Source organism: Camellia sinensis, chromosome 11 (assembly GCF_055761805.1).
Source record: "Camellia sinensis isolate YWXY chromosome 11, ASM5576180v1, whole genome shotgun sequence".
NCBI classification, from domain to species: Eukaryota; Viridiplantae; Streptophyta; class Magnoliopsida; order Ericales; family Theaceae; genus Camellia; species Camellia sinensis.
This window is the reverse complement of record NC_138971.1, coordinates 173,005,331-173,026,455: the sequence shown is the minus strand read 5'-3', so window position 1 is coordinate 173,026,455 and position 21,125 is coordinate 173,005,331. Positions and strand designations below refer to the sequence as shown.

General features: G+C 32.3%; 1 protein-coding gene and 1 long non-coding RNA gene across 5 annotated transcripts; both read left to right on the top strand.

Annotated features, from left to right (window-relative positions):
* Positions 1 to 4,452: 4,452 nt before the first annotated feature.
* Positions 4,453 to 5,381, top strand: LOC145803352 (uncharacterized). The gene is made up of 2 exons (XR_014345458.1): positions 4,453 to 4,990; positions 5,144 to 5,381. It is a non-coding gene; the product is annotated as an uncharacterized LOC145803352 (long non-coding RNA).
* Positions 5,382 to 11,541: 6,160 nt separating this feature from the next.
* Positions 11,542 to 20,544, top strand: LOC114316425 (cation/H(+) antiporter 18). 4 transcript variants are annotated; one of them, XM_082896160.1, is made up of 5 exons: positions 11,719 to 11,900; positions 16,171 to 16,210; positions 17,203 to 17,430; positions 18,068 to 19,069; positions 19,161 to 20,544. In XM_082896160.1, exons 3-5 carry the CDS (start codon positions 17,236 to 17,238, stop codon positions 20,382 to 20,384), a joined length of 2,421 nt encoding a protein of 806 aa, XP_082752286.1. In that variant the 5' UTR covers positions 11,719 to 11,900; positions 16,171 to 16,210; positions 17,203 to 17,235; the 3' UTR covers positions 20,385 to 20,544. The 4 variants fall into 4 exon arrangements, with proteins under 4 accessions (XP_028118884.2, XP_082752286.1, XP_082752287.1 ...); XM_082896161.1 differs by having other exon boundaries at positions 16,171 to 16,291; XM_028263083.2 differs by lacking the exon at positions 16,171 to 16,210 and having other exon boundaries at positions 11,542 to 11,900.
* Positions 20,545 to 21,125: the final 581 nt, after the last annotated feature.

The following is a 21,125-nucleotide window of genomic DNA, read 5'->3' as shown; positions in this document are numbered from 1 at the left end:
TGTCTCTCTGTCTATCACTCTCTTCCTTATCTCTGTGTCTCTCTGTCTATCACTCTCTCTTACCACCCATCTCTTCTATCACCTTCACCATTACTGCAAACACCATTCCACCACCACTATTACTTCTACTGTCGCTACTTCACCTCTACGACTACCATTACTACTACTATCGCCACCACTCTACTACCACCACTACTACTACTGCTACTACTACTACCATTACCTGTCTTTCACCCCTGCCACTCCATTTACACTACCACTAAAATATATATTAGTGAAAAATATTTTTATTCTAGTGAAAAATATTTTTCATTAAAATATATATTACCCCTACTTCTACAAAATAAAAAATAATAATATTTTTTTTCATTAAAATAAAAATGAAACAAATAAATTTTCAATCTTAATAACTAAAAAAAAAAAAAATTAAAAAAAATTCATTAACTACAAAAAATATATATATTTTAACAAAAAATAAATTTATTTAATTATTTTTTTATTTTTATTTTTATTTTTCATCCCCGCCCCTAAATTGATTTCCATTCCCGCTCCCCCCTTTATTTTTTTCCCATTCCCGCTTCCACACCCCCTCCCAAAAAAAAAATCCCTAATGTCAAACCCAAAAAATCCCTAATCTCTTCTCCTCCCCTCTCTCTCTCTCTCTCTCTCTCTCTCTCGATCGATCGACGGCGGGCGGCGGCGGCAGACGAGGGCCAGCCGACAGTAGCCGAAGCGCCAGCCAAGATCAGAGACCTCTTCGACCGTTACTCCGAAAATAGAATCATGACCGTTGATCGCCTTCACAGGTTCTTGATCGAGGTTGAGGGAGAAGATAAAGCCACAAAAGAAGACGCAGAGTCGATCATGGAGTCTCTCAATGAACTCAAACACCTCAATATCTTCCATCGCAAAGGTCTCCATCTCGAAGCCTTCTTTCACTACCTCTTCAGCGACTCTAATCCTCCTCTCTGTAATGGGTCTTGATCCCTCTTTGATTTTAATGATTTAAGTGTAGAGTGGGTTACTGCAAGATTGCAACTGGTTTTGTATCCGGATCGAAAATGCTTTGAATGTGCTCCCTTCGAACTCGCACTCACTAGGTTTGATTTCTGCCTCTCCCCTTCTCTCTTTGATTTTGGTTTTACCCTAATGACAGTGAGTCTTCGCTTTCCTTTTGTAGATCAGTTTATTACTTATTTTAATTAATTTCAATAAATTTCTTGATTTCTAATTTCGTAGTTCGGTTTATTGCATTCCAGTTTATTCCCACTTGAAGGTTTGATGTTTATATAACATTTACTCTTGAGGTTTCAATTTGAAGTCACCTCTATTCTGTTTTATTTGCTTCCTCTGATGAAAATTGAGCTATTTCTTTTGTGTATATCAGTATATGTATGCTTGTGTGTTTTTGTCACTGCTCTAATGCCCTGTTTTGGTTTTTATAGTGAAGTTCTTCATCTTGCTGTTAAATTTGTGGTGAGTATATACATTTTTATGTACTTGGTTAAGTATATACATTTATGTATGTATTTAGGGTATTCATGTATATATGTTTTTTTGGTGTTTTTGCATCTTTGTTTTGATTTCCTGTTTTGGGTTATTGGGTTTTTATGTCGTATCTGTAATGGAGGTTTCAATTTAATGAAATTCAAAGATAAGTCAGATTTGTTGAGCAGAGTTGTTGACTGTCTTTGACAATAGGTTTCAATTGTTCTTGCGATCATAAATAAATGTGGTCTCTATCACTTTGTGTTTGATTGCCCTTACTATTGCGATCTCGAGTTACTTAATCCCCAACCCATTTTGTCTCCGTACCCATTGCTTCTCTTTCTCTTATTCTAATCTTCCTTTTCAGTCCAGGGCTTCACACCCATTAAGTGTTTACGGTACAAAAGAGTTTGATTGCAATCCGAATAAACTTTCACTTTCTTTTGGATCGCCATCTTCATTGATCTTCCGTATCTGAGATTTGATCAGCAAAAAGGTATGTAATTCTCTTTCTTTCTCTGTTTCTGACAATGTAATGTGTCCTAAATATGCTCTAGAGAAGAGAAAAAAATGAAATAAAATAGAGAAGTGAAGAAGAAGATTTTGTTGCATAAATCACTCTGATAAGCTTGATTTTTTGGCTGAATAAAGGAACAAAAATTTAATACTACTTTGTTGGATTTCAAGTTGTTTTAGTGCCAGTGTTCTAACTATCTCAAGGTTTGATCACTATACTTGGTAATCTTTTAAGCATTGATAACAGATGCCTAATGATTGAGCTAGGACTTGAGCATGTCTAAAATTGAATGGATTAACCCAGAAAAGTAGGGGGAGAGCTTGAAGTCGATCCTTTCTTGATATGTCCACATGAGTACTTTGCTCATCTTGCAGTATTATGTTAAAGAAAAGATGGGAGGTGGAGTGGAGGATGCTTCACATAGATATTGAATTATAAATTTTAGATGATATCTGTAAGTAGATTTAGTTTTCTGGGTTATATTACCAAACACATTGTTCTTTAATGTTTCATAGACTTAAGTGCATCATTGTATTACCATCATTTTGCAGACCGACACTGTTGTCCTCTATGTGTGTCGACTTCTGTTTTCTCGTGGAAGGTAACTCTGGCTGGGTCTTGAATTTCATTCCTTTCATGTAGCTGGTGTTTTGAACTGCTGAAGAGGTACTAAACGATGAGACTTTTTAGTTATATTCTAGAATATACTTACATTGTTTTAACTTTTAAGAATTATCTTATTCTTCAAATTTGGGAGAGAGATTTTACATGTAGTACGTTCAAGGCTGAATGGTGGAGAAATGATGGATTCACATTCCTCCTCTCTTGGACAATGCTTGCGTCTAAAATAAATTATTCATTTTATTAAGTAATAAGAGGTTGTCGCCGGATGCAATGGCAAGTACTACTTGCCCCAGCATTGTGGTTCAAGTTCGAGTCATAGAATCAGGAGGAAGATTGTGGAATTTAGACCTAACTATAAGGGTTAATTCTGATATCTGGGCCTTTGGCGAGGACGGTAGGGGATAAGGGGAAAGATTGTAATGATATTGAGTCATGCTAAGTGTGTTGAATTCTACATTGAAAGTCTACATGTGAGGTCTTGGGATATAATTGGGGACTACGAACCCAACTGATATCATAGGTTGGCCCTTTTATGTGAGAATCAAGGTTGTTGTTATTATTAAACACCACTCTATGCGTGTTTGTGCTTTATGTTTAGTTTAGTTTATGTTTTTGTCTACTTCTCTCTCCACCTGCCAGATGGGAACACATGAGGGAGGGTGTTAGCTTATTTACATTGATGGACTCATTCTGAATAGTTTAAGATTTTTGGACAATTGGTTATCTAGCAAAATGTAACCAATCCATAGTCCATTGGTAAAGTTTGTGGCATCTTGCAGATAGGTGTCAAAGACTTAACTGTTCAGTGCAAGCCACAATTAAAGCCTGAATTGACGCATTTACATATTATCATTAAAAAATGGTACAAATATCTCTTACCACGATGAGTTTTACATTTGGTTTTTGAGAATTAAATCCATAGGAGGCTGTTCTGATTTATGGAATTTTACTTTCACTCAGCTGTTTGCCAAAACTGATTTGCTGTTTGTGCTCATGGCGCTAGGTACAATGTTTTGTTATAACTAAAACTTTTCAAATGCTTGTTTGGAATTTGATGGTGGACATCATCAATATGTCAATCTGCAGGACTGCAATTGTCCTTGCCACTGCTATCCCCCTTGCTCTGTTTGTTGTCTGGAATGCTGTTATTCTCGGATCAATCACAAGTTTTGAAATAGGCTCTGATAAGATTATTGATCCCTTACAACAATTGCAATCTGCCAACCGAGTTGTTGGGGTAAGTAATTCCATGTACAAGAATTGGAATTTTGGGTGGACAAGTTGACCGATGGTAAATGGAATATTCATCTGAATATTATATCACTTATTTGTGATAAAAAAAATCAAATAATAAATACATTACTTAAATGGAATATTCATCTGAAGTCATTTGGAAGTCATTTTTGGAAGTCATTTTTAACTACTTGATACAAAATTTGGAAGTCATTTTTTCCTATTTTTAACATTCTCCATCTGCTATATTATCAGCTTCACCTTCAAGTCCAATATTGCATGTTGAAAGATCATACCATGTTGATGAACCATGTGTGGTGCTCCAACAATTGCAATTAGAGTCTATAGGTATGGTTTTATTACTTTTGTTGTAATATTACCTTTTAAAATTCTTTATGTTAGTGGCAGTTCTATTAGTTTGAAATCGTGAACTTAAATTTTGTGCATATCCTGATTGAGAGTGAAGCATGGGAATGTGGTAAGAAAATTAAAAAAAATTTAATCGTATCTTTCAAAATGGTGGTGCCTATCAAAAATGGGAAAACGTTTTCTAATGGTGGGCATCTATGAAACATTGACAGCTGCAGTAATGTATCCCGGAAAAAAACTTGATGGCTGCAGTAAAGTTACCTTGTACAGTGAAGTTAAGAATATGGGCACATGATATAAAAAGTCCCTGTGACCCACTTGATGGTGAAAGGTGTCGCCTAACCATACCACATGCTGTCCTTTGCAGGTATGGTTAAATTATTGGATCTAATATAACTTTGTTGAGTATGAAGGAACCTGCATCACAGGGTAGTGCTCTGCTGGCTGATGAAGAAGCTAGTTTCTGGTGAGGCAGGTAATGTCTCTAATTTGAGGGTACTTGTGTTTTTCTATGCCTGATGTTGCTTGGGACCACTTCATTAATGAGTTTTGTGCTGCTTAGATTTTTTGTCCACTTTTAGCTTTGTTGGTTTTACCTATTATTGTGCGAGGGGTAGACTCATTAGAGTATGTCATTATGGAGAGAAACAAGTTGGTTCTTATGCATTGGAGTATGTCATCGTTTTTCTTACAAGAATTAATTTTTTACTTTGTCAGGAAAGAAGAAGAAAAAGAAGAAACCCCGGTTGCCTTTGAATGGTATATTTGCTGTTTTGTTGTATATCCCTTGAGACATCTCTCAGAGTTAGTTTGTTGGGATTTGGGGAATATATATATTTGTCTCAGTTAATTAGCTTTGTTAGCCTTCATGATGCTGACATCATTCTGTTTCACACTTTGGATGCATTTCAGCTGCGGAGATGCAGTGGAAAATGTCTCAAGACCTTGCTGCTGAGAACTATATGATGCCTAGGCCCTGCTGCTTATAATCCGCATTTTTTACACCTTCAAAATATTTTGTAAATGACATTTGATGTAGAATTTTTTGTACAGAGGACATCTTTTTTGTATGATTTTGTGTTTGTATGGAATTGTTATTTTGGGTTGGATTGTATTTGATTTGTATAGAATTTGATGTTAAAAGATCAAATTTTTGTATTGTTGAAACGAAATAGAAATAGATATATGTATTATTTTGTTTAAATACAGGGTGCAGGTTGCACGAAATAAATACAGGTTGTGAATAAATTAATTATAATAAAAAAAACACTAAATAAAGTTTTTGGAAATTAAATGTTTAGTAGCGAAAAAAAAAAAGTGAATTTATGAGTGACTAACCAATTGGTAGCTAAAAAGGAAATCAATATTTTTAGTGACTAAATATTTGGTAGCCATAAAGAATCCAAAGATTTTTGGTGACTAAAAATTTAGTAGATAAAAATAAATGAAGACTTTCGGCTACCAAATGGTTAGTAGCCAAAAGTTTAATAAAATGAAAAATAATATTTTTGGCGACTAAATTCTTTAGTCCCTAAATGTAGTAATGTTGTGACTAAAATTTATTCCCGACAAAAAGTTTTAGTCACTGAAAATTTAATTTATTTTATTTGAACACTTTTGGCGACTAAATATTTAGTCGCCAAAATATACCCTTTCCCGACTACTCAGAGTTTGGTAGCCGAATGTTCACTTTTGGTGACTAATATTTTAGTCGCCAAAAGATAACCTTTGCCGACTAACCAAAGTTTAGTAGCCAAAACGTTCACTTTCAGCGACCAAAAATAGTTTAGTCGCCAATACTATCGCCGACAGGGTATAGGCGACTAGTTTGGCGACAAAATATTTTAGTCACTAATTGTTTCGGCGACCAAAAATGGGGGCATTTCCTGTAGTGTATAGAAAAAAAACGTACAGGACCAAATGGTTTAACTTTTCTGTAGATAGGATTTATGGGTAATTTTTCCTTATTTTTTTTCATTACCGCCCAATATGTCAAAATTTTCCCTCCAAAATTAGTGACAAAATAATTTCCTCACTAAAAAGTCTCAAAATATTAAAAATTATTAGTGACAAAAATATATTTCTCACCAAATGGTCATAAAATATTTAAAATAAAGTTTCTCACAAAATATATATATAAAATTATTAGTGACGAAAATATATTCCTCACTAATAATTTTATAATTGGTGACAAATTTTTTTCTCACCAAAAGTCTCAAAATTTTGGCGCCATCCAAAAAAAATTAGCGGGAAAACTTTCGGTGACAAAACTTAATTTTTCCTCACCTAAAAAGAAGTATTTGTTGACGAAAATAAATTTCGTCACCTATTATTTTTATTTTTTTATTATATGTGACAAAATTTTATAATTCGTCACGAATTATTCTTATTTAGTATTGAAATTTATTTTCTTCACTACTTTTCGTCATCATAGGTTACTTTTGTTGTAGTGTTTTAGAATAATATACTCTTGTGCAATCGAAATCATCAGATAAGGGCATTATTGCTCGAAAAATTTATTAAATGTGTCATATGATTTACATATTATTTGATTTTTTTGTGAATTCTTAAGAGGATCCTAATAAAAAGGGTTAACTGTAATAAGAAAATACTTTCAGGGGATTAATTGTTGAGTTTTTAAATTTAGGGGAGCAAAATGTAAATGGGTTATAGTTTAAGAGAATTTACTGTAATTTACCCTTAATTTTTTTTCTCATATTTTAGTTAATTTTTTTTTTAAAAAAAAACAATTCCTAAACAAATCCTTAAGGTCTCGTTTGTTTGGCGGATTAAGTTGGAGGTGGTTTGGATATAACTTATTTTTTTATTTATTACGAAAAGAAATACATAAAAGTAAAGAGGTGATATTACATAAATAAGTCAATAAGCTAATAAGCAATTTATTTGGCTTGTTGCGAAACTCAATTTAAGTGAAAAGATTATTAGTATAGGAATATTATGTTATAGTTTTAATATAAAGCGTGTTTGTTTATTAGTGTGGTGATATTAATTAATTGTGATTAAATCTATAAATTACGTAAAAGGCATTATTAGAAGATAATTTTGTTCGTTTTATAAAATGAGAGGCAAAATGGTCTTTTAACTATAAATCTATAAACTATCTAGGCCAAATCTAATTGATCACCCTGACTCTCCTAAGGTTATGTTTGTTTACAGACTTGGGTGGTCGGATTGAATTGCTATGATTGTGGGTTCCATCCACAACGTGTTTGGTGATGATTTGGGAGGGGAAATTGATAGTGCGAGGGGCTTAGTAATCCCCCTCAGTAGGAGGATTAGCTTGGCTGTGTTTTAGGTGGGATTAGGAAAATAATAAACGGATTGAGTCTATTTTATATGATTTTTTTTTACCAAGTGCACTTGTTTGTTTTAGTTTTTTTTAATATAAAATAATTTATTTATTTATTTTATATAAAAATAATTTAACAGTCTTGCCACTAACCATCTCCCACATTATCATCCAAACAAACATATTTTTATTTAATCCCCTCACTAACCATTCTTTTACTAATAATCCTATCCAACTTAATCCGCCAAACAAGCGTGGCCTAAGGGTTCAATACCAATACAGAGGTTATGGATTCAACTCTCCTAAAAGGAAAGTTGAATTAAGAGGTAAGCACTTAGTGGTTTTGTTGATACCAAAAAATAATTTTCTATTGATTATGACTTGTTAATTGACAAAGTCTCATTTAATTAATTGTGAATTGTCGATTATGACAAAATCTAATCTCATTAATCGTGACATGTCAATTTTAACCTTTCAATTCAGATTATGTTCATTTTTAAAGGTTTACTATTGCCATGTTTTATTATTATTACTACGATTACTATTTTTGTGCAGGTAAATATCCCTCAAACGAGGGGTGTTCGCGATTCGGTTGCGGCTGGAAACCTCTAATCTGCTATCCATCCGCTGAATGGTCAGATTGAAAAAAGTTAATCCGCATCCATCCGCCGAATTGATAGATGCAGATTGAAAGGACTAGCGAATTAGCGGATGGATGCAAATCGGTTTGGCGGTTTAAACTTTTACAAATTTTGAACATAATACAATAACTTGTCAATATTTTTTTTAGATAATAATCTAACTCAATATAATCAAAAAATTATCAAGTAAATTTTTAAATACCAATAATAAATATACATAAGAAAATCATGCATTATCAAAACTATTTCATTATTTTTTTTTATTGAAAAACTATTAAATTTGATTTTTTTTTCAAAAAAATGACAAAATTAAGTATTATATTTTCTACACAAAAATATCAAATATCAACTATTGCCATTTGATAAAAAAGGTTTCTAAATTGAAAAAAATTTGAAAATACAACAGAATATCTATTTTTTTTTTCAATTGAAAAGGCAAACAGAATATCTAAACAAATTGAAAATACAATCTCTTACAAATTACTAGGGGTGCTCGCAGTTTGACGATTTGGTTACGATCAAAAGAATTTCTAATTTGTCATATGTTCAAAACTAAACGGATTGAAAAAAATCAATCTGCAACTGTCCGCTTGTTATCACGCATCCGTCCAATAAGCGACGGTTTGGTTCAATTCGATCAATTTAAATGGATCAAAATATCCGTTACTCACTTCTATCTCAAATCATCTGGTGGATCATGACATCACAAAAGGATAATGTGCATCAAAAGTCGTGGCTGTTGTGGTTGATGGGAGTTTAGATAAGAAAATGGTGTGAAAGTTAACGAAGGATACATAGCAACAACTCTGCAAATAGTATCGAGTGGACTAGTGCGTGGTGCAACGTGGGGCACAAATGAGGAGTTTGGGTTTGTTTGGTTTGTGTCTTAAAATATAATTTTGGAGAATTTTTTTAAAATTTTGTTTAGTTTAAATTTTTTAAAAAGAAATTTCAAAATCACATTTTCTCTTATAGATCAAATAATCATTTTTTCTCTTTCCTATTTCCTTTTTAAATACTTTTTCTCTCACACACATCTAATCAATTATAATAAAATATCAAATTATCCAAACTCTCAAACTCCAAAACTACTTTGAAAATATACAATCAAACAAATTTAAAAAAAAAAATCTATACTCTCTTTTCAATTTTTTTTTTTTTTAAAAAAAAAATTGTCTCAAAACACAAATCAAACACATAGTGTAACTTTCATTAATTGTGCATATCGATTAAAAAACTATTTAGTGCAGTTATTTGAAGTTGAAAGTCTATAAATTGGCCGGAAGAAGATGATCAGAGGGATCAACAAATCAACAACATAAAAATAATTAGTTTTTAGACTTAGGTTTTGTTTGGGAACAAGTTTTTTTAGTAATTTTTTAGCTTTTTAGTTAAAATATGAGGTAAAAAAAATTTAATATGTTTGGAATGATTTTTTTGATTTTTTACAAAAAGATGTGTAAAAAATAGAGAGAAAAGAGAATATTTGAATTTTTGCTATAAGTTATAGGCTTTTTGATTTTTTTAGTAACTTTTTAACTTTTAAGCTAAAACAATAACATGCCAAACAAGGCCTTAGCGTTTATTTAAGACTAGTTCATCAATTTAAGAGTATTTCTCTATAATTTGCGACTCTTATAATTTTAGATAATTTCACCTTGAATTGTCTATATTTATTTTGTTACTTTTTTTTGTTGACTGTAATTTTATTCCAAAAAAATAATTGTACTTTCAAAGTATTTGAATAAAAAACATAGTTGCTTAATTGCTCTTGTTTGATTGTTTACTTTGTTTACTTCATCTCTCTTGTCGATTGTAATTTTGTTATAAAGTTCTCATTCTTTTGAGGTATTTGAATTAAAAGTACAGTCGCTTGATTACTCTTATTTGATTGTTTGTTTTAAATTATTTCTTGATCCTGCCAATTTGGTATTAGCATAATTTTTAGGAAAATTCTATTTCCGCACACTTACTTACCTCTGTCCACACACTTAATGATTTATTTTTTTATTACAGTCTTGACCTAAAAAAAAATTACTATAGTATTCCTTATCTTCTCCACCAAAACCTTAATTTCTTAACCTTAACCCTAGCTACCGCCCACCGCTATTGCCGCCTCCATTACAGTTTTGGAAATCTGAGTTTATTTCAATCTCTTGATCTCAACACTAACCAATTGAGTGGGAATTTTCCTAATACATTGTTTATATATTTGTTTTTAAGAACTTTTTACTATTGTTTTCAAGAGCTTTTTATTACAGTTTTGTTTTCACTATTGAAAAGGCTATTTACAATATGCCATTTTTACTGTTTCACTTCTTCTTCTTCTTCTTCTTCTTCTTCTTCTTTTTCTTCTTCTTTTTGTTTCTTGCGTGGCTATCTCATACATGCACATTTTCACTACTATACAGGAATTCTATTCTCAACGAAAAAACATCCAAAAACAAAGGATCTAGTGGTGAATATTCTTTCAATTCAATTTTTTTTTTCTTGGTGAGTGAATTTTTGGATTGATTTGTCAATATCTTTATAGTAATGTATTATTTGTTTGCTCGTGTGTCCCGATTTATACATATGTTTCATTTTTGCAGCCAGAAGATTTTTTCACTAGTCCATTGCCGGAATGCTTGAAGAACTGCTCTTCACCAACTAGATAATGAGGGTTGGTTTAGGGTTTTAATGTTAAAGACAAGGATATTTATAACAAAAAAAGGTTGTGCATTGAGTAAAATTACTACATTCAAATTAGTCGGTGTGTATTAAGAGAGGATGTGGAGTGAGATATTTTGGTGTGTGAAAATAGAATTACCCTAATTTTTAGGATAAATTACACTAACTACTACCCTTGAGATTTGGTCCGATTACATCCTACCTCTTGACGCTATAGAAATTACATTCTCACTCTTGTGATTAATAGTCTCATTTCACAAATCTCTCTACTTATATAAAAGACAACAACTCCTAGTAAAAAAATAGAATAAATACTTTGAAAAAAAAATAAAGCAAAGGAAAGAAAAAAAATAGAAGAAATAAAGCAAAGCAATAAAAGAGCAAATATATCTTTCCGATGTAGCGAAAAAAAGAAAGAGCAAATATATGAATTCAATACATTTTTAATGTCAATGTTAATTCCGTTTAAATAATTACAATGATAAGATATTAGTGTAATTTTTAAAATATAAAGAATGATATATATTAAATCTAAATTTCAAGAGGAATAAGTGTAATTTATCCTAATTGTTACTAACAATTTTGTAAGGGTGGAGAGATCATAGATCCTAATTTCACAATTAACTTTCATTGATAGAAATAATAATAATAATAAATTCTATAAATCCATAGGAATAGACTAGCAATCCATACCACTCCTTTACAACCAAACATGGTACACGCGAAGTCCGCGGATTACCGAAACTCCCATTCAAGCATGGCGTGATGATGCTGTGTTGACTTTCATAGCTATAAAGGATATTTTTGTAATTTCATATAAATTAAGCGGCCCGGATAAAAGCAACACGCTTTTCCCATATCGTCTTGGAATTTGGATTTTCGCATTCGAGAATAATGGCACTTGTATAAATTTCTCTCTCTCTCTCTCTCTCTCTCTCTCGCCCGGCAGTCTCTGCAATCTCTCACTCGTACAACTCGAGTTTACTCTCTCTCTCTAAAATATTCAAATCGACCGAAGAACTTCTTTAAAATCTTCTCGCAGACTCAGGTAATTCTTCTCTCTGTCTCTCTATACGTATATGGGTGCATTTATATACATACGTATATATTAGATGTGACATTGAAGTTTGTTTGTTTGTTTGTATTTTTTTTTTTTTTTTTTGGATCGAATGCGAAGAGAATAAATTAGTTGATTTTTGTTAAGAATTTAAGCTTAGATGATTTCGTAACAATGCTTCGAAAACGATCTGTGGTGATCAGGAGGAAACGTAGGTTGGTGGAGGTCGTAAATTGGTAGAGAGATATAGGGGCATTCTTGTCATTTTGAGAGCATTGTGGTGTGAACTATGAAGTCACGTCGTAGAAAGTTTTGAATTGAATTTCGTAAAAAATAATACTCGAACGCCAACGACTTTTGATCGAATTTTATAATCAAAGAAGTTGAGAGAGAAAATAATAAAAAAATGAAATTATTTTTGTACAGGGTCAAGACTATACTCATGGTTATCAAAATGACGATTCAGATCGTAATAGGGTTTTAAATTTAGAGGAATTTTAAAGCGATTACGGTCTTAATCATAAAATTATATAGAATCACAATAAAATTCTAATTGATCTTACTAAAACTTTTTATTGTTATTTATTTTTTGTGTGAATGTATATTATGTATATGTATGTAAGAAATTTGACTATAAATTCATTTTATAAATATTTCTTTTAATTTATAATAACATAAAAGATACTTTATATCAAATAAAATCATTTTTCTTTAATGATTTTAAATTATTTTTTTTATTTTATATTAAAAGTAAGATCTTATGAGACTCTTGATCCGATTTTACTATCTAATCCACAAGCTCCTTCCATCGATCCTATCTAGAATCCCAATTTTAACAACATTGATGGTACTGTTTGGGCTTTGAGGCGGATTCATTTTAACAATTTAAAATTGAAACAATTCATTTTTTTATAACACTAGTGGGTGACACACGCAATACATGTGTAATTTAAATAAATAAGCATAAAAACAAATAATAAAAAAATTAATCTCGTAATATGTATGTTGTCTAAATGGTAAGAATGTTCTTAATGAAATTCAAGGTCTTGGATTCAAATTTGAATAATATTTTTTTTTATTTTAAGATAGAAAAATTTGCCACGCGACAAAAGAAGAAGCCACCATACTATTAGACACCAAGCCATGTGTTCACAAATATAATAGTATAGATAATTATTTTGGTATGGTCATTTAAAAAAAAAATTACAAATTTTTACTAATTTGATTGTATACCTTATATAATCATAATGGTATTTAGGATAAATTACAAATACATTTTCTAAGATTTATTTAAAATATAAATTGTCTTATGTAATTTTGAAAATTACATCTTATTTTTTCAAATTTCTAACCACATAACAAATTATCTATTTTATTAATAAATTATGAAGTCAATTAACAATTTTTAATGATATCAAAAATATATTTTAATTAATAATTTTGATAATTTTATTGTTGTGTAGAAAAATAAGATGAATTTTTATTTTTTCTTTTAAATCAAAAATTTTGACGAGGAGTATTTGTGATTTCTAGAACTTTTTAAATAAAGGGTTGTTTGGGGTGTTCTAAATGAGTGTACTTTTTGATTTTTTGAACTAAAAAGTTGAGGAAAAAATATGGTTATTTAGGATAATTTTTTGAATTTTTACGAAAAAATGTATATGAAAAATTTGTATAAATTTGTGTATAGGAGAAGCTTTGGCAGAGTAGGCAGTACGGTGGGCAGAGTAGTATATAGGAGAAGCTTGCCCCCTTTTCGGACATTGAATTGGACAATACTATTCGGCCCGTGGGGGCCCACAACGGGTTCCGTTTTGTTAATCGGAACCGTTCAATGTGTAGAACTCGTTAAGTACTATATGCTTGTAAAACATCACGTTAATTGGATATCGATAGTTATCTGATCGAATTAGTTTTTGTCAACCGTGAACTATAACATCATCATTTTTTATACAAAACTGATTTGATCATTTAGTTAGCGATATCCGATTAACGTGATTTTTAATAAACATATATTACTTGACGAGTTCTACACATTGAATGGTTCAGATTATCAAAACAGGACCCGTGATGGGCCCCCACGGGCTGAACAATACCATCATGTTTGCTTCTCCGCTTGTTCCCTTTGTACAAATGGTGAGCAACTAAAATACAACTCACGTGACATGTGAGTCGTACTTTTTTTTGTAAAATTAATTTTTTTATATTTTTTTTGATAAATAGTAATAATTTTTTAACTTTTTAATTTTTTTAAAGTATGCCAAATCAGTCCTAAATTTCAGGGCTATATTTATAATTTACTCTAATAATTAACAATGGGTTACGTTAAAATTAAAAAAAATCAAATCAAATAAATTATTAGAGGCAAAAGGCATTCCTGGAATCCTGGTAAAACAAAAATTGTGACAGCATAGACGTAGAATTTATATCCTATAGGATCAAAGATAGATACTAAGGTCAAGTTTGGCTATCTTAAATAAATACATATTTTTTATCTTTTATCTTTTTTCATCACATCATCTCTTTATTTTTCTGCACATTTTTTTATAAAAAGACAAAAAGTGCACTTATTTAGGTCATCTCAAACAATCCCTAATAATAATAATAGGATTATTTAGGGACCCAAAATAATTTACTCAATTTTTTTAAAAAATTTTCATATGAGTGAAATTTACACACATATGGATTTGTGTGGGTTCCATATCCATGTGGGTTCCATATCCATGTGAAAAGTTTAGTAGAAAATTTGGTAGATTATTTAGGGTTTATAGCATTTTTCATAATAATATAAAAATATAAATTGTATAGATATTTGCATTTTATTGTCTATGGTCCTATTTGACAAGTTGAATTTTAGTTTTTTTCTAATTAAAATTCGCAAAAGAACAACATAGGCTAAAATAATTAATAAGACAAAATATCATATCAAACTTATAATCATTTCACTTTGAATAATGTTATATGTATCAATTAATGTATTAACTAGTATATTAATAGATGATATGACATAATTTTAGAAGCTTTGGGTATTTATAATTTGTATAATAGGTGAGTGCAGTAACAATGAAATAACACTAGTTGGTACGCTAGTGTGTACATTAATTGGTGCATATAGTACTGCTGTTTCATTTTTTCTCTTACAAACATCGCATTCAACTATAAAAACTATCTTCCCAAATACAAAAATTTTAACCTACTTAAATAGCCAAAAATTAAAATAATCTACTAAAATAGCAACTTTTCAAACACCAGGGCGGAGGGAAAGATCATCTAGGGGGTCACGTGCCACCTGGGTTTTGGATTTTCTTTCTTCTTCTTTTTTTTCAAACATAAAGAAAATATTTTAAATAGTTTTTTTAAAAAATATTATAAATGTCAATGACATTTTTAAAATTATAAGAACAATAGTGATTGTTTTGATTGAAAATAAAAAGACTACGATATTATTATCTGTGAAAATTTCAATATAATGGTGATGTCTATCATTGTTGACATGCAAACCTAATCTCAATGAAAATATAGAATTTATTAAATTGTTAGTTATAGTTGATATGTAGGGATCATCATTCATGTGTTTCTTTACTATTGGTTGGTGATGTCGCATGTCAATGATGACCTGATATGACTATTATATTTAATTTTTACGCATATTTTGTATAAAAAATTACGTTATCATTATATAATTTATTTTAAAACTTTATATCCATGACTTTTTTTAATATTATCTATGATACACTAATTACAAATAATATTATTATTTTTTTTATCTTTCTTGAAGTCAATCGTAAAAATTTATGCGAAATATTTTTGTAAAAATTTTTACTATTATAATTAATAAGTACCCCTCTAATTTAATTTTTTGCTCTGCCTCTAATTTAATTTGATATGTTCTAACTTTTTTTTTTATCTAATTTATTTATGCAAACATCCACTATATATATAACGTGGTGTTAGTGACCTCGTATTTCTGTTATCCGACTTCGGTAGGCAACTCATATTAAATTTTGAAGGATATATTAAGGGTAGTTTAATATTGGCTAATATAATTAATTTTTTAGTTTGAGATTTTTTTAGGTTCATTTAGTTTTTATTTTGAGATTTTTTTTTTATTTTTGTAAGAAAAAAAATATAATGATTATAAAAAAAATAATATTTTATTTTATTAATTTATATAACTTATTTTATCTTTTTGTGATTTTTTAATTTTAAAATCTTAGCCAAACGAGAACTAATTAAAATTCCATTTCTCATTCTTCGGCAGATCACCTTCAGGCCATAGACACCTTCAGGCTATACAGTAGGTAATTTTGTGGGTTATATATAGGACAAGAAACTATATGATGTACCCAAAAATTAGTGGAGACAAAGCCCCTAATTTCCCTGTGAGCAATTTTTTTGGCCCTCAAAACGCTATTTGTTTTTCTTTTTGATAGCGAGGATATTCAGGGATTTGCTCAGACTATAAGTTGTATAAGTAGTTTTCTGTTCTACACATACCACGCAGGTCATAGGGATCCAAGAAGGTCAATCTCTTTTATGTGATTTGAACTCGTGACTGAATTCTCTTGTCACGATTTAACTTGTCACTCAACTGGCACTTTTGGAGCTGGTTATTTGAACAATCTTTCTTTTACGCTCAAATAGTTGACGGCTTTTCTATAGTAAAGTGCCTATATAAATCGGCTATTGCTGTTTTATGACAGGTTTTAATATCAGATTAGGACTTTAATTAGCCATTTAGATTGAAGTAAGGAATTTCAGATTTCAGAACTAGATCATTTTTTTTTATGAATTTAGGAAACACCATCCTTTTCTTATACATGCCTTGAATAATGTTTTACAGTGAACGTTTCAAAATCTGAATCTTATTACTAAAGTTAGAGATCAAATACATTTTTTTTTTTCTTTTGAAAGTTGTAAAAATTGTGTCTAACTTTGTGTAGGTCCATATTTTCGCCAGTATTGAGGGATTGTTTGGGATGTTCTAAATAAGTATATTTTTTAACTTTTTATAAAAAAAATATGTATAAAAGTAAAGAGGAGATGTTGATTGATGTGACTTAAAAAAGATAAAAAGATAAAAAAGTGTGGACTTATTTAGTCTTTCCAAACAAGGCCTAACTATGTAGCCATCTTTAAAATAAAATTCTTAGTTAAGCTTCTCTTGTCTTTTTGATAACATGTTTATCACCTCATATGTATGGAGTGGGCTTTGATATCTTTTCTATGTTTTTTTTGATTTAGATGTATTGAGCTTGGAATCTAATATAGACATGGTGATCATATGATGCAGGCAGTAAATTGAGAATTTTGTTTCTGGTGCAAAATGGCTTCAAATGTTACAGTACAATGTCCAACGCCCATGAAGGCTACTTCTAATGGTGTCTTCCAGGGCGATGACCCCCTTAACTTTGCACTTCCGCTTGCGATTTTACAGATATGCCTAGTGGTTGTTGTCACCCGAGCGCTTGCTTTTCTTCTACGGCCTTTAAGACAGCCTCGCGTTATTGCTGAGATTATTGTAAGTCTGCTATGTCCTCTCCTTTAATTTCTTTTGTTTAATCTATTGCATTTTCCTTTCCCTTTCCTTACCATGATTGTGCGTCATGGTATAGTTTAGGTAAAGCTATGGAGATTAAATTTTGAATTACTGTAGGATTTGGAAACACTTACATCTGTGTATTAATGTTTATTATGGTTGCAGATTATCCATTAAGAAAGTGTCACAATATGAAGGTCTTTAGGAGAATTGACCCTGTTATGTTGGAAGTTCAAATCTTAATATTTTATTGCTTAAGCAAATCAAATAACTTCCGAATGTTTCCTTAGTTTAACCATCAATGCTGATCTGAAAACCAAGGACATTTCTTGGAAGTTCTTTGATCATGACACTGGTTAAAATTGGACTCCATAAAAAATGTTCTACTACAATGGAGTTCTTTGATCACTAGCTTTTTCTTTTCTTCCCCATTGCAAAAAAGTAAATAATAATAATAATAATAATTTACAGTTGAAGGAATGGAGATTAAGATACTTGTCAGTTCGCCGGATTACAATATACATAATATAATGCAATTATGGTCCTGTATTTTATGTTGCGGCCCTATATATTTGCAAGGTACTTGAGGAGAATTAACCTATATTATCAATTTTGGCAGGGCGGAATTTTGCTAGGTCCATCAGCTCTGGGTCGCAACCAAGCTTATCTGCATAAAGTTTTTCCACCGAAGAGCTACACGGTACTAGATACCCTAGCCAATCTTGGTCTCCTCTTCTTCATGTTCCTTGTAGGTTTAGAGTTAGACCCAAGGTCCCTTCGTCGAACTGGAAAGAAAGCATTGAGCATTGCCTGTGCCGGAATTAGCCTTCCTTTCGCTCTAGGAATCGGGGCATCTTTTGTCCTCCGAGGAACTATTTCCAAAGGCGTAAATGAAGCCCCATTTCTCGTATTCATGGGGGTTGCCCTCTCTATCACTGCCTTTCCTGTCTTGGCTCGTATCCTTGCTGAACTCAAGCTTTTAACTACTGATGTTGGTAGAATGGCCATGTCTGCTGCAGCGGTCAATGACGTGGCTGCTTGGATTCTACTTGCTCTCGCAATTGCCCTCTCCAGCACTGGTCACTCTCCTCTAATTTCGTTGTGGGTTTTTTTGTGCGGTTGCGCATTTGTCGTTTGTTGTATATTCATTGTCCCATGGGTATTCAAATGGATGGCACAACGTTGCCCCGAGGGTGAACCAATGGATGAAATGTACGTGTGTGCGACCCTAGCCACTGTTTTGGCAGCAGGTTTTGTCACTGATTCAATTGGAATTCATGCCCTCTTTGGTGCTTTTGTGATTGGAGTTTTAGTCCCAAAGGACGGGCCATTTGCAGGTGTTCTTGTGGAAAAGGTTGAGGATCTTGTATCCGGCCTACTCCTTCCTCTCTACTTCGTGTCAAGTGGATTGAAGACCAATGTAGCCACCATTCAAGGGGCTCAGTCATGGGGTCTTCTCGCTTTAGTCATATGCACAGCCTGTTTTGGGAAAATTGTAGGCACTATTGCAATCTCTCTTATGTGCAGAGTGCCTTTCCAGGAGGCTGTGGCTCTCGGGTTCTTGATGAACACTAAAGGCCTAGTCGAGCTCATTGTCCTCAACATTGGGAAAGACAGAGGGGTAAGTAAGATTGAGCTCAATTATTAATTAGTTTTTATTTTGAATTTGAATGATCTCAATTTTGATTGTGTTACATTGTTGATTTTTGCAGGTGTTGAACGATCAAACATTTGCCATTATGGTTCTGATGGCTCTCTTCACAACCTTCATCACAACACCATTAGTTATGGCTGTGTATAAGCCCGCGAAAAGGATGGGAAAAGCTGAGTACAAGCACAGGACAGTTCAGAGGAAATACCCAAATACTCAACTCCGAATACTGGCCTGTTTCCACAGCGCAGGGAATCTCCCAACCTTGATTAATCTCATCGAGGGGTCTCGTGGGACCGAGAAAAAGGAAGGACTATGTGTGTATGCAATGCACCTTATGGAGCTCTCTGAGAGATCATCTGCTATTCTAATGGTCCACAAGGTAAGAAAGAATGGACTGCCCTTTTGGAACAAGGGACAGCAATCTGGTACCAACCAAACTGTCGTTGCTTTCGAGGCTTTTAGGCAGCTGAGCCGTGTTTCTGTTCGACCCATGACAGCAATCTCACCAATGAACAGCATGCACGAGGACATATGTGCTAGTGCAAATAGCAAAAGGGCAGCCATTATAATTCTCCCATTTCACAAACATCAAAGGCTGGATGGGCAGTTGGAGACAACTAGGACCGATTTTCGTCATGTCAATCGCCGCGTTCTTGTGCACGCTCCGTGTTCAGTTGGCATATTAGTAGATCGCGGGCTTGGTGGAAGGACTCAAATATCTGCAAGTAATTTTGATTCCTCAATAACAGTCTTATTCTTCGGAGGCAATGATGATCGTGAAGCGCTTGCTTATGGTGCTAGAATGGCTGAGCACCCTGGCATTAATCTTCGGGTTATTCGATTCTCAGTAGACCCTAAAGTTATTGGAGAGATTGTGAGGATTGACATGGATGACAACAATGCCATTGAAGCAAGGTCAGAAGATGAAGAATTTATTTCTGAATTTAAGCAAAAAGTATCAAAGGACGGTTCAATCAAGTATGAAGAGAGGATTGTGAGTAGTGCTGCAGAAACAGTTGAAATCATTCGTGAGAATTGTCGTTGTAGTCTGATTTTGGTTGGACGAATGCCGGAGGGTCAATTAGTTTCAACTTTGACTGGGAGGAGTGAATGCCCCGAGTTGGGACCAGTAGGTAGCTTGTTGATTTCGCCGGATTTGTCCATAACAGCATCAGTGTTGGTGGTGCAACAATACCATAGCCAGTTGTCCCTGCCTTCATTGGCTTCGCTGAAGGAGGAAGAAGAAGAAGAGTTGCCTGAGAGAGATTCTGATACAAATTGATTTGCTTTTGATTGCTGGGATATTTGTTTTTTACATGTGAATTTTTTTTTTTTTTTTTTCCAATTTCAAATTATTGATTCTCCCTCTAAGATCTTGCGCAACACGGGTTTTATGCTAGAAGCATGTTTTATATATACAAGGGGGAGTTTCAGTTATTCAATATAGCGTTTATTTTCTTTTCTTTAACATGTCATCATATATGCATTGTGTTGTGTTTCTTTTTGGATTCGCAAATATTTGATAGAATAGAAGTTGGTGATTTGTTCGGATAATTTTTCGAAGGGAAAATTGCTAAAACTATAGCTATTGTAGTAATTATTCAATATTCTCATAGCACCAATTCAAACGGAAGTACTAAATAATTTTTCATTTTCAAGAACTAATCGTCTTTAATATTGAGAAAAACATAGGGGTAAGATTGAGCTCAGTTAGAATTTTTGAGCTTATCGTGTCTGTTTGATCCATGCCAACACACATGAACAGCACGGAAGATGTACAATTATTAAGAAGATGACACGCGGACAATGCATGAGTATGTCTGTTATATTATAATACAATAATATAACATATAATAATTTGAAGTTGTTCCATTCCACAAGCATCGGAGATCACACGAACTGACTGTCAGGGCAGCTCTAGTGGTGAAAAAGATTTGCAGAAGAAGAATTTCTTGCTGAATTTAAGCAGAATTTTTTTTGAAGAAGATCTCAATGAGTATGAAGAGAAAAAATAGAGAATAAT

Excerpts from the sequence above, each read along its gene's own strand:
- LOC114316425 (XM_028263083.2), top strand. The coding sequence starts at position 17,236 with ATGGCTTCAAATGTTACAGTACAATGTCCAACGCCCATGAAGGCTACT. Across the intron at positions 17,431-18,067 it reads GCGTTATTGCTGAGATTATT|GGCGGAATTTTGCTAGGTCC; the intron begins GTAAGTCTGCTA and ends CAATTTTGGCAG. Across the intron at positions 19,070-19,160 it reads ACATTGGGAAAGACAGAGGG|GTGTTGAACGATCAAACATT; the intron begins GTAAGTAAGATT and ends TGATTTTTGCAG.